The 13,812-nt window shown below is 39.3% G+C and overlaps 1 protein-coding gene across 16 annotated transcripts in view; it reads right to left on the bottom strand.

Moving 5' to 3' along the window:
* The window catches only part of cacna1g (calcium channel, voltage-dependent, T type, alpha 1G subunit), a 380,213-nt gene that overhangs the window by 66,216 nt on the left and 300,185 nt on the right, over positions 1-13,812 (bottom strand). For all 16 annotated transcript variants that reach the window (XM_074662958.1, XM_074662959.1, XM_074662955.1 and 13 more), the window contains 3 exons: positions 13,561-13,661; positions 5,737-5,860; positions 1,504-1,572 (listed from right to left, as the gene is read on the bottom strand). In XM_074662958.1, coding sequence (XP_074519059.1) covers positions 1,504-1,572; positions 5,737-5,860; positions 13,561-13,661 — 294 coding nt within the window. The remainder of the gene's footprint in view (positions 1-1,503; positions 1,573-5,736; positions 5,861-13,560; positions 13,662-13,812) is intronic.

The following is a 13,812-nucleotide window of genomic DNA, read 5'->3' as shown; positions in this document are numbered from 1 at the left end:
AAACAAGGGGAGAGTGGGGAGCAGTGGTGGACTGGGACTGAAAAACAGCCCTGGACTTTAACTCATCCCAGCCCACAGAAACAGGACGCGTCCTCATGGAGCCCAACCTAAACCCCTAAACCAGGGGCCTGCAACCTTTACTGTCATAGGAGCCATTTAACCTCAGCTCACCTGGATTAAAGACATTTAATACACAAAATCTACACAAAATCTACTTTATTTTCACAATAAAGACTAAAGAGTTTATAAAAATCTATACCTAGTTAAAGTCTAGAAAAAAAAAAAACTGGAGAATTTTTTTTTTAAGAATTACATTGTGCATGTTATGTCTAAGTTTTATTTACTTTTGATAAATTTGCAAATATTAAAAAGAAAATATATAGATATATATAAATATATATATATATATATATATTTATATATATTACATAGTTAATAAATTTGCATACATGTCAAAAATTGAAAAAAAAGAAAAAAATATTATTTTTTGTAATAAATAAAAAAATAAAAAAAAATAAATAAAAATTGGTGAATCAAAAAAATGCATTTTTTAAGAAATTATGGAAATTAAAAGAATGAAAAAAAAAATTCAAAAATTAGAAAAACTGAAAAAAATATTTTTTGTAAATAAAAAAAAATAAAAGATAAAAAAAAGGGAAATTAAAAAAAAGTTCATTTTTTTCAAATTATGGAAATTAAAAAAATGTAAAAAAAAAAAGACATTTAAAAATTTTGCAAAAGAGTATAAAAGTTATTATTATTAAATTGCAAAAAATTAGATTTAAGAAATTAGAAAAATAGAAAAAAGTATTTTCTTAATTAATTTCCAAAAAAAATCCAAAGTTTTTCAAAAATTTGGAAATTTAAAAAAAGAAAAAATTGAAAAAAATAATGCCTGAATTTGATGACATGTACAGATAATATTGCTTGACCCATGTTTTTTTTTTTGGTTTGCTAATGTTTTTCCACATATTGAGCATGTATATTAACCTGGCATGTTGCTTTCAACAGAATTATAATATGTATTGATTTCCAGATTTGTCTTTTAGTAGATTTTGTTTTCTTTTTAGGGCTGTAAAACTTAAGGTGGGCCACAGGTCGCAGACTGTTGGGCTGAGCCATCTCTGCTCCAAGTAGCATGGGATCTTTTCCAGACCTGCTCACAGCCCCGCCCCAAACAGGCCTCCAAAGGGCTGACCAATCAGAGAGGAGGGGGTTTGTGGAGCAGGAAGCAGGAAGCTGCTCACTGTTTTCCTTCGTATTGTTTGTTCTCACCAAATGCTTCGATATCAAGCTGACTTTATTTTCTCTGCAGATCAGCATCCAAGCGTACTTTGCAATTCGTTTCTAGTTTTTCCGTTGAACGCAAAGTGCTTCTTTATAAGTGAACACAGATGTTTTAAAGGTTTCCAAATGATCTTAATACAGAAGATTCATGAAAACTGTGAAATGAGAAATCATTCAGAGAGGTTAAAGTGTGTTTTTGGATCTGTGATGTCTCACCTTGACCGTCATCTCAGTCACAAAGATTGCCGTGAAGATGTAGTTGGACAACGTGAGGAAAATCCGCTCCTGCAGTGAATGAGACAGACCTGGTTAGGTGCAGAGTTTATCCATACTCATTTAACATTCACAATTTTTGTTCAAAGTGCATTTTTTCTGCTCCTGAATCGATCTGCTGCTCAGCTGAATTATGCATCAGCGAGCTACTTTCCTGTTCCACTCGCTAATGATGGCCAGCAGGCGATAAAAATAAAGTTTACTCTTATTAGCATCACAGGAAGTGCTCACATTCAGATTTCCTTTCAACAGAGGGAAGAGTTAATTATCCTCCACCACCTGTTGGACACGTGAAGTGTGTGTTGTGTTGAGAAACCGGTCTGAAATAGTCTCTTCCTGAATGAAATGAGCATGTTGCATCACCGTCATTCCACCTTTCATCAGAGACAAACAGACCGTGCAGAAAACAAGCACAATCATTTTGTTTTGAGAGCGAGCACGCAACGCGTCGTCGTCAGAATGAAGCTATCAGATCGCCATCTACGCGCACATCGCTGCTCTGTGTGCCTCGCCGTAGCCCGCGGCTGCTCGGCCCAGCGCTACATGTGTGCACAGGAGGAGATGGGAGCGTGTTTACCGAGCTAAACACGGGCTGAGGAGGAAAAACAAGCAGAGCAGCAGGAATAAGATCCCTTCATAGACCGCTTATTTACCCTGCTTCCCCTCCGTCTGAGGGGACTCCGTGTGTGTGTGTGTGTGTGTGTGTCCATGTGGCTGCCTTTCCCACGGCCTCCAACTAACATCAACCATCTCAGAGGGACACAGAATCACATGTACACACATAAACACAGAGATGGCAGTCTGCAGCATTTTTTCCTGAAGTCTCTGGAAATGTCAGGCGTGACTTCACTGGGAATGCTCTCGCTGAGAGGCTCCATAAATTCCAGGCTGGACAGCAGCCGTTCCTGCTCTCCGTGACTTATTTCTGAGTTTCATTCACTCTGAGCTGAGAGGCATGTGGTAGGAAACCAGGAGGGTCAGAGAAAGTGGCAGAGAGGAGGAGCTGCCCTGTGAAAAACTGAAATCTTATCAAGTGTTTTTGTCTTATTTTTAGTAGAAAATGTCTTTTTAGATTCAATCTGAGCCACATTCACCTGAAGAGTCCAGAAAAATATCTGATTTCAAGTAATTAAAAGACTAAATTGAGGTCTGAATTGCTCGTAAAAATCTGCCAATGGAACATGAGAAAAGTTACTTGCAAATTTTTCTTCACCTCATTTTTGTCTTTTAATGACTTGAAACAAGACATTTCTTTGGACTGATCAGTTGAATGTGGCTCATATCGACTATAAGAAGACAATCTTTACTTAAAACAAGAGAAAATAAGTTGACAGCATTTTGATTTTGCAGTGTAGAAAGAAGAAGGTGGGATATACTGTGGTAAAAAATATCAATTTGTGCGATTTGTGGCGATTGCTCTAAGGCGGATAAAACGGATAAAAAAGTGAAGAAATAAAAATACATCCTGTTGAGTGGATCTGTGTAGCGGTGTTAAACGGAACTGGCGTTGCTGCGATAACGTCAAGCGCCTAGCAACAAGTCACTGTAGCAACGGTTGCCAACGACAAGTTTGACCGTGCATGCTCATAACCTTCTTCTTCTATGGTTTTCACATTTTGCTAACCTGCCACTTATCGGCCAGGCATGGCATTGCAGGCTTCAGAGGCAATCGTTTTCAGTTTGGTCTCTTCGTATGGACAGAGATATTTCTGTGGTGTGGACGGAGATTTTTTTTAAACGAGGACAAAGATATCCAATCAAAAAAATATCCATATACGTGTGGTTCAGGCCTAAGACTGTAAGAGAAGCTCAGCTTCCCCTAAAATATCTCTAAAAAGTGTTGATATGTTCTGCTGTGTGAACATTTCATTGATAAAATCTGAGCTAGAATTCCTTCATCTTTAGTTCAGAATCAGCTCCTATCACAGGTAACTGGCTCCACCTCCTTCTCATTCATCCCCGCAGCGTCTCAGCGCTTTGACACAGTCGGACGCTGAGCGTCTTCTGACTTCAGCGGGGAAGCGTAGAGTGGGTTGTTCCACTGTGGAAACTGGACGGTCATTGGATAAACGCTGGGCTTTTTCCCGCCCATCGGACGCTCAGCGTCTCTGGGGGTCTATGAGGCAGTGGGCTGGCCTGGACGCTGGGCTTCTGCATGATGATTGGATGATCTGTCTGAGGCCGAATCCCTTTTTGATTGACAGTGAAATGAGCCAGTCAGAGATCTTGAAGTATAACCCTCCACCGGAGCATCTTCTCAGTTGTTCTGGACTGATCCGGAGGCTTTATCGATCCCAGAGAGTTGACTTTTCTTAAAAACGACGAGCGTTGAGAGAAAAAACACCTGGTTGGTACGACAGGGTCACAGATCATTTTCTTGAAAAGGAACAGAGGGTAGAATTTACTTTTAAATAAATAAACAAATTTATGATGTAGGCCAGAAAAAAAAGAGCTTCCCCTCCTTTACTGACCAGCAGTCGCCATCAGATTTTGTGTAATAATAACACCTCAAAGTTACTACATATGGACGGCTACTATACTACTGTATGAAGTGACAGTTAGCTTGTTGTCTGGTTAGCCTGTGGATATGTCGTAGCACCGGGGAGCCGATAGCACTACATCTGGTGGCTTCTGAAAAAAATTTGCTCCCAAACAAACTTGCCTGGTTAAAAGTCACATCTTTACATCTTTACAACAGTGTGCGTCAGACTCCAGGCCAGAAGGTGGCGCTGCAGACACATTAATACAGATCCTCCTTACAGCTTTAATGATGCATAGAGTTAACCCACACTTCCTGGAAAGCTGTAACCACAGCCCGAGCGTCCCGCCCCTCTCTGTCCTCACCCAGGACGTGTGAGCAGATCACTCAGATGGATTGTGTTTTGTTTTGTCGATGCTGTTATAATTCAGTTTTCAGCTCCAGACAGTGATGTATTGTCTCCCTGCTCAACAAGGAGTAATAATTCATAATAGGTGGTATAATCACCCTAAATCTTTCCCATTGAGTCAGAGCAAGGCAGTATCTAAGCAACTCCAAACACCAAACCAAAAACAGAGAGCGTGACATCACCGCCATTACGATAAACGGATTATTCAGCCCACATTCCTGCTAAAGCGTTAATACTCCAGCGTTTTATCTCTGGAACAATAACTCCATTTCTGACCCGGGAATGTGACATATTCTGTCGTCAAGTCGGCGCCGTGGGTGAGGTGAGCAAAGTGATAAATTAAACATGTTTGGTTATCGATTCTTGAGTGTGAGTGAGAAAAGCATGAGGCAGCATCGTTAGGAGGTGGAGGAAATGCTCATACCTGTAAACACTGATGTAAATATGTTTGTGTGCAGAGGTGAGAGGACAGAAACCATCCCGTCTCCCTGACTCTGAGCGCTCCGCCCTGATTAAACAAATCAGCCTCCAATTGTTCAACATCTCCCTTCCTGGACATTAGCCACGTACGCCAGCCCACGGATAATTGAATCAATTACAGATGCGCTGTCTCCGCCATGTTTCAGCTGCAAAACAAGCAGAACGGAGCGTTCCAGCAAGGCCGAACCGCAATTAGGCTCGTCCACGCCGCGCCCCGCTCAGCCAGGGAGAATCTAACGCTGATGATGACTGTGTTTATGTATGGAGCGGTTCTGCTGCTACTGCTGGAGTGTGTGTGTGTGTGTGTGTGTGTGTGTGTGTGTGTGTGTGTGTGTGTGGTGTATGTGTGTGTGATGCTGCAAGGCATTCAGCCAGCTCCTCTCCACTTGGTGCATTAGTGAAGGAGATGATGGTGTTAATGATGCAGTGCAGTAGATGCTGTAACGTTACATATGAGACAAAGCTATTGGCTCCAAATCAGCCAGGTTCCTTCATCTTCCACTGTGTCCTCTGCAAAGCTGCTGCAGTGATTCAGTTTTATGTTACCGTGTGTGTGTGTGTGTGTGTGTGTGTTTCTTTGAACAGACATCAAGTTTGCATTCGCTGACAGCTGCTTTCTTTTACTCTGTGTGGATTTTAATGAGTTGTCAGCAACTTTCTCTGCACTTTATGCCACATGCATGCAGCATACATAGCTCACTGCTGGTTTTCCTGCTAATTAGCCTTTTTTTTTTTTTGCACTTTCTTATTTCCTCGGACGTGTCGCTGAAGAAAACAAAAGTGAGTTTTAAAGAGTTTATATACTCACAGCACTGCCGGGGTCGATGCGAGGTCTCTCCATGGCGATCGTGATGCAGTTGAGGAAGATGATGACCAGCACGATGTGATCAAACATCTTGTGGGTGATGATTTTGTTGCATCCGATCCGAAACCTGGGAAGAAGTAAAATGTTTAAGTCAGTCGATAAAGTAAGAAAATTGTGTATCAACCTGGATATTGTGTTTTAACCTGGAAAAAAAGACATCTGGTGCATGATTTGTGAACATTTCAGAAGTTTTAATACATAATTGTTTGGTTTTTTTAATGCAACAACTGTGGATTATTGCACAGAAATGACTCGAAAAACCTATAATTCAGGTTTCTGCAAGAGGAAACACTCTTGAACATGTCAATCAATCAATCAATCAACTTTATTTGTACAGCACTTTTCATACAGGACTTTGTTATACAAAGTGCTTTAAATGGGAAAAATAAATAAAAAAAATTAAATTAAAAAACAAGAAGTGGAATAAAAAGCAGCAAATTACATGAATTAATAATAAAATGAAAGCAGAAGAGCCACGCAATCCCCGCCCCCCCCCCGAACCACATTCAACATACACACTCACCTACTAAAACACACAAAGACATGAACAGGAAATTCTGACAGAAAACAGAATTAGAGGACTGAGGATTGCTATCTTGGATTACAGTGAGGGAACACAGGAGCTAAAACTAAAATAGTAATTAATTAATGACAGATAAATAAAAAAAAAAAATAAATAAATAAATAAATAAATAAATAAATAAATAAATAAATAAAAATAAATAAAATAGATAAATAAATAAAAGTAAATAAACTTAAGTAAATTAAATAAATAAATAAATAAATCAGTAAAAGTAAATAAATAAATTAAAAGTAAATTAAATAAATAAATAAATAAAAGTAAATACATAAATAAAAGTAAAATAAATGATGAAATAAATAAATAAATAAAAATAAAAATTACTCAAAAATACTAGAGGATAAGATAAATAAATCTGTAAATACATAAACAAATAAAATAAGACAACAATATAAAATAAAAACTGGATAAATAATATGGTGAAATGAGAAAGTGTAAATTCAGGTGCGTAGTAAAATCAGCTTAAATAGGATAATTAAAGGAAAAGCCTTAAACAAAGAATAAAATTCAAATTAAAAATATTTGAACTGAAATGTAGAAATAAAGCAAAATAAAAGGGTTAAAATAAGTTAAAATACAACATAAAAAAATATATTAAATACAATCAGCCAAAAGCCAGTGAAAAACTTCTGAAAGTTTCTAGAAAATTTCAAACTAATTTCCGCCTGAAGTTTTTTTGGTTGCGAACCCAATATTTATTGCAACAGGAAAGTTTCAGAAAGTCAGGGATATTCAGTGTCTTTTTGGATTGTTTACATGGATAGACTGTGACTGTGCATCACCTCATCACTGGCTTCATATCTCAGAAACTGGAGGTTAACACTAGTGCAGCTGTTTTTGCCCCCAAGTCCTAGTCATTTGGGTATTTGTTGATACTGAGTCCCGATGTGATGTTTCTACATATTTCGCTATGCGGCATTCAACCAATAGTGTCATGCCTTGCGTGATGATCTCAGCTGTTCCTTGGACTTCCACACTTCCGGACGGAGATCTCAGATGTTGTTCCCAGTATCTGCTGGAGCCACCCACCACAGCCCTTGGTGTCCCAATCAAAACTGGCACCACTGTTGGCCTCACATCTCTCATCTTCACTAGCTCTTCCTTCAGCCCTTAAATAACCACTGGTTACAACCGAGGTCTGCAGAAGAGCATCTCTGAACACACAACACGTCCAACCTTGAGGCAGATGGGCTACAGCAGCAGAAGACCACACCGGGTGACCCTCCTGTCAGCTAAGAACAGGAAACTGAGGCTACAATTCACACAGCAACACCAAAACTGGACAATAGAAGATTGGAGAAACGTTGCCTGGTCTGATGAGTCTGGATTTCTGCTCCACATTCAGATGGTAGGGTCAGAATTTGGCCTCAACAACATGAAAGCATGGATCCATCCTGCCTTGTATCAACGGTTCAGGCTGCTGCTGCTGGTGTAATGGTGTGGGGGAGATTTTCTTGGCTCACTTTGGGCCCCTTAGCACCAACTGATCCTGGTTTAAAGTCCACAGCCTACCTGAGTATTGTTGCTGACCATGTCCATCCCTTTATGAGCACAGTGTACCCATCTTCTGATGGCTACTTCCAGCAGGATAACGCTCCATGTCATAAAGCTGGAATCATCTCAGACTGCTTTCTTCAACATGACAATGAGTTTCCAACTGTGTGATGCTTTCATGTCAATATGGAGCAAACTCTCTGAGGAATGTCTGTACCACATCACTGAATCAGGAAATCCCTAGTTTGACTTTCCTGTGAGTTATGTAAAAGAAATAGGTTTTAATCACTGATGCATTGATGCGCAGAGAGTGGGAGCAAATCATTTTAAGAAGAGCTGTAGATAAAAGCAGCTCACACACAGAGACCTCACCAGATGACAGCTTCTTCTACTCATATTCAATAAAACTTGAAAAGAGTTATTATACACTGCACAAGGACATTTACTGAAACTCTGGCACACTTTACACTAAAAGATCATTCAGCTAACAGCCAGAGCGCCTGTTGCAGACGCAGTAAATCTCTAATGAACCACTGTAGAATTAGAAGTAATTAATTACCTCTGACTTTTATTACACAGCATGAAAAGAGTCGCAGGGTTTTAGCTTGGGACAACAGAGAGACAGAGAGAGGGGAGGCTTGTTACGTGTGGCACCAGAAAGGATTTAACTGTGCATTAAATCTGTTTTGATTGCTCACATCGGTCTTAGTGTGCAGCAGGGGGACGGTGCTGTTCGGCTCTAGAGCTGGATCCAGGAAGCCTTTTGTCAACAGCTGCTGAGTCTGCAAGCATGTGTGTGTCATCTGAATGTGGTGGTGATAGTTATGCATACAGTTTAAAGACTGGATGAGCAAAAATCATCTTTGAAATCTGCACGGCGGAGCCTCTATGCTAAATATTAAAGTGTTATCCCGAGGCAGGGGGAGGGAGGACACATGGCAAACACACATCTCTGGTGCCAGCTCTTCCTCTGTGCTTTGAAGGGTTTCACTGCAAGCTTTAGAGCTGAGTTCAAATGGCTCCCAGGACGACAAACACACTGAAAACCTTCAGAAATCCTCTCACAACCTGCTAAGAGAAAAAGCAAAAAGCCTTTCCTGTCAGACTTTAGGTCTGTAAAAGTTGCTGACACCCTTACACAGGGTGTTGATATATAAAGATCTTATTTTTGAAGCTCTCTGCTCAGATATTTACTGACCTCATACTTTTCTTCTTTCTTCTTCTGTACGTTTTTTGATTCACTAATACTATCTCAGATTTTGTCTGATTTTCACAGTTTGCATTTCAAACTGTTCAGCTCCTTAAGGACATGGGTGCTATGACTTTTCTCATCTCTAACCCTCAAAATTTTTGATTTATTCAGCTTTTTCTGAAACAATTTCCCCCATTAAAATGAATAGGATTCAGCTTTTTCCGCCTTAAGCTCCCTAAACTTTGAGATGCTAAAACTTCAGTATACTTTTGACTACAGACTCCATTTTTGCTTTAAAATGTTCACAAATCTTTCAGCTATTCATGTGTGACATAACTTTTTGATATCTTTAACAGTTTTTGAGATTTTACTGTTAAAGCGGCACAAATTTTCACAAAAATTAAGTGAAAGAGGCTGATGCTGAGACGTTACAACTGTCTCGAACAAACTGTCCTAAGTTCCTGAATCTTAACTCTAGAAACATTAGAAATACATCAAAACATTCCCTAGCTTCTCCTGCTTCTAACACAGTGGGTATCTTAGCAAAAGATTGTACTGTTTGGCAAAAAAAATGCCCAAATGTCAGGTAAAACTTCATTTTCCCATAATCTGCTCTAATGTTATTTCCTACCTACATTTTCAGCTCAGCTCCATTTGTAACCACATTTTTAACTCGCCGCCCTGTGCTCATTTTTGGCTCTACAGACATAACAAACACACCGCTGTCTTCAGATTCTCATTATGCAAATGTTTTTCTAATAACTCTTTCAGTTTAGGCGCAGTGGCAGGGAATTTAGACCCTACTTTTTGCAGGTGAAGCTCTCCACAGCCTAACGAGCAGGTTACCATGGAAACCCTTAATCTCCCACAGCTTTTTATGGGAATTAATCAAAACATTCAGGAGCAAAGACACACATGTAACAGCTCTTTCTGTCACTCACACACACACACTGCTTCTTCTTTTTCTCCATTCCACATTTTCAGCTCTGTTTAACTGCTTTTAGCTCCGCCCCCATGAGACCCTCAAAGTTAGAGGCTCAATAGGCTAAAGTTGTGAGTTCATAACTGTGTAATCTTCCACATCTCAGCTCCTCTTTCATCAAACTCAACAGTCTACTTATTTTTTATCCTATTTTTGGATTTCTTCAGAGCTCTCTGTTGTGTTGTGAACCGTGTGCCCCGTCACCTGTCACTTTGAGCATGCAGGATGTAATGTGACATGTTGGCTTGGATCTGTTTCTGTCGGTGGAGCTCAGGCGTGACCTCGGGGGCAGGAGAAGAAACAAGCTGCCGCTCTTAATGACAGAGCTCCTCCTGACTTAGCACTGCAGGAAACTAGAGGCTGCTTCACTCCCTGTTTGTTGGGTTATTGCTTTCTAGAAGGAGCCGGCAGATGCCTGTACATTTAATTATTCTTATAGCCAAAGGCCGACTCCCTTTTTATGTCAAATCATCTCCCCTTGGCGTTAAGAATATAAAGTTTAACATAAACACGCTGCAGATCATTAATTCTACACTTTTCTGCTCTTTTTACTCCTCCCTGCTGTCCTTTTGCTCTTTTTATCTAATAAAAAACCCCTTCGATGACCCACAGCTCCACACAACAGGCCATATGGACGCCCTTAAGAGAACTTCGACCTTTCCTTGTCCTCACGTTGGATTACCGGTGTTCAAACATAACCTATTCATGGCCTAACAGCAGCGACTGCGCCACACTCAGTGTTTCTACCTGGTCCCACTCCTCCTCTCATCTCAAACTTTCCCTGCAGTCGTCATCAGCAGCAGCTTCAGCCAGCGCGAAGGCACGTCGAGGTGAACTCAGGTCCATGCGAAAGCTGCAGGACTCCCGCCTCCCTGCCACGCTCATGTCTCTTGATGTGATTGCGAGCACAGGCGGGCGTCCACATTGGTTCAAGGCCAAAATGGACGCCACACAGAGCCTGTGTCCTCGGTGTCACTCTCGACTACAACTGAACCGTGCGGCCTGCTGTGACTGAAAGCCGGCTAGAGGCCCGGTTTGAGCCAAGATCCTTCAGCTTTCTTGATACTCTGACAATAACAGACTACAGGGAGCTTTTCCTATTAACCTTTTTCAGGTTATATAACGCCGCTCTCACACAGAAGGATGATCCAAGGCTTTAGAAACAGGACTCTCAAATCTAGAGATGCACTGTGTGTCTGAGATGCTAATTAACTAAAAGTCATCACTGATGGTTATTGATAAATACACATTGACAGAAAATTAGATTTATTTTAGACTGTTTAAACCTGACTTAAAGGGATAGTCCGCAGGAATTTTCCTCACTTGTTAGAAAACACAACATTCATCTGGGCTCCTCCTCCTGGGCTCAGTGCCAGCTGCAGCACACTCACTAGCCCAGAAACCACCTGTAGCATCACGTTTCTACATAGCAGAGACTCGAGAGCCGTGCACCTGACTTAGCATGTTAGCACAAGCAAATCACAGGCATCTGACACATTGGTTATCAGAAAGCAGGCAGAGGAAGGGATTTGAGGCAGACACAGACACTGACACAAATGTATGGAGGCCCAGAAGTGACAAAGATTTCAAATTTTGTTATATTAGCGTAATATTAAAATATGAGTGGTGGGGGTGGATATCTACCATGACTGAGTGAGTCACACTGCAGACCAACAAAGCGTGTCCCAACTTCCTGTCATAATGTTGTTGTTGAGGTAATACAACAGAAGAATTATTTTTTTTAATTTCAGGAAACCCGTTGTAAAAATAACACTGGTGGTGCTTTTATCGCATGTTTAATTGCTTTGGGTTATTTCTTTTTATGCCATTACGTTTTCAACATCTGCTCATGCCCAAAATTGGCTTCCCACTTGGTTCCTGCCCCTTTAATTGACAGACAGGGCCCAGCATTTTTCCTCGTGTTTCCTCCACGGCTGCATCTCCCAAAGAGACAGAAGAGATTCTTGGATCAAAGACCCCGAGGAAGAGGAGAAGTGAAGAAAATGGGGATGAAGCAGGGTGGGGGGGTGATGTATTCAGCACGTGGCTGAGATAACACGCAGCTCTCTGTCGGAGAAACTCCTTCCCCTCCCTCTGCTCCTACTTACTCACCCCTGACATGGCAGAAATGTGCAGATAAAAGAGACTTCAGAGGGCTGGATGTTAGAGGAGGGGAGAGGAAATGCTGCAGTCATGGTACAGCAGCAGAAAATAGATTGAGATAAATAAAATAAAAACATTTGGATTGAGTCACTGTAAAGTAAGAAACGACCTTTCTCCAAAAAAAGCTCTAATATATTTCATGTTCAAGGGTCTTCAACCTGTGGCTCTGGAGCCTCATACAGCTCTTTGACTTCTTTGCAGTGGCTCCTTCTGTGTTTCATTTTTTTTGTTTGTTTGTTTATTTTTCATTTTGTTGAATTTCACTTATTTTCTAAATTTTGCCAAGTTTTGAAATGTCAAAATAAATAAAATTTTTAAAACTTAAAAAAAAAAAAACATTTCCTTTTTTTTTGCATTTTCTAATTTTAAAAAATTCATTTTTTTTACTTTTTACATTTTTAAAAAAAAAAAATCAAAATAAATATTTTTTATTAACTTTTGATTTTTTATGAAAAATTCAAAAAATGTTTCATATTTCAATTTTTCTGCATTTTTTAAAATTTTAAAAATGTTGAATTTTTATTTATTTTCAGTTTTATTTTTTAATTAGTTTATTTTATTTGTTTATTTTCAAATAATTTATTGAAACTTTTGCTTTTTTTAAAAAAAAATTCTATATATTTTGCAGTTCTTTTTTTTTTTTTTTTTAAATAAAACACTAAGACATCACATGTACAATTGTATCAATTAAAAACCTTCTTGTCATTATTTACTACATTTTTACTATGTATAGAATTTTATACAATTATGTCTTTATTGTGAAGACAAATTAGATTTTGTGGCTCCTGAATGAATTTAATGCAAGTGAGCTGAAGCAAAATAGAAACTGAAGTTTAAAAAACTAATTTTAATTACTTTTTCAATTATTTGTTACTTTTGCAAATTTTATGAAAAGTCATTTTTCATTTTGATTTTTGCATACTAATAAAAAAATAAAAACCATGGCTTAACATGTACAATTTCATTATGTTTTTTTAAAGAAAACTTCTTTTTCAGATAATTATCCACCAGATTAAACTTTGTATATAATTTTTTTCACTGTATAATCATAATTGTTAGGATAAAGTAGATGATGTGGCTTTAGAATGACTTGAATTGAGGTGAGCTAAGGAAAAATGTCTCCTCTGAAAGTAAAGGTTGCAGCCCTCTGCTCATGTTGTTTAAAAATCATGTGAATTCCTTCATAACTTTGTAAATTTATTCATAATCGGTAAAATTTTCCACCGGTGGAGCCGACAAACCTTCAGAGAGCTGTGGACTCTAGCTCCATGAATATGTAGATGGCAGAATCATGGAAAGGGAACTAAGGAAACCAAGGTGGAGGTTTTTGGAGATGAGTGGAGGTTGGGTTATTACCTGGACTCTGGGTGAAAGAGGTAGAGCGACCAGGTGTCCCTCTGTCGACACCACTCCGGCTGTTTCTTCTCCAGCCAACGGAACATTCTGGCCACACGGCCCTGGAGGGAACGATCGCAGAGCACAGGACATTGATTATTCATGTGTTCGTTATTGCCTCCAGCATAAATTGGGTTTTGATTATTCCAAACATAAACAGGTTGTAGTTTGCTTTTCAGAAACAGCTGTTAATAAAAACAGAAGTATCAGAAC

The sequence above is a fragment of the Halichoeres trimaculatus genome, unplaced genomic scaffold, assembly GCF_033239565.1.
Source record: "Halichoeres trimaculatus isolate MK-OKI-2021-1 unplaced genomic scaffold, fHalTri1.1 fHalTri1_scaffold_23, whole genome shotgun sequence".
Lineage (NCBI taxonomy): Eukaryota > Metazoa > Chordata > Actinopteri > Labriformes > Labridae > Halichoeres > Halichoeres trimaculatus.
Note: the sequence above shows the minus strand (reverse complement) of the source record. Positions and strands in the feature narration are given on the sequence as shown.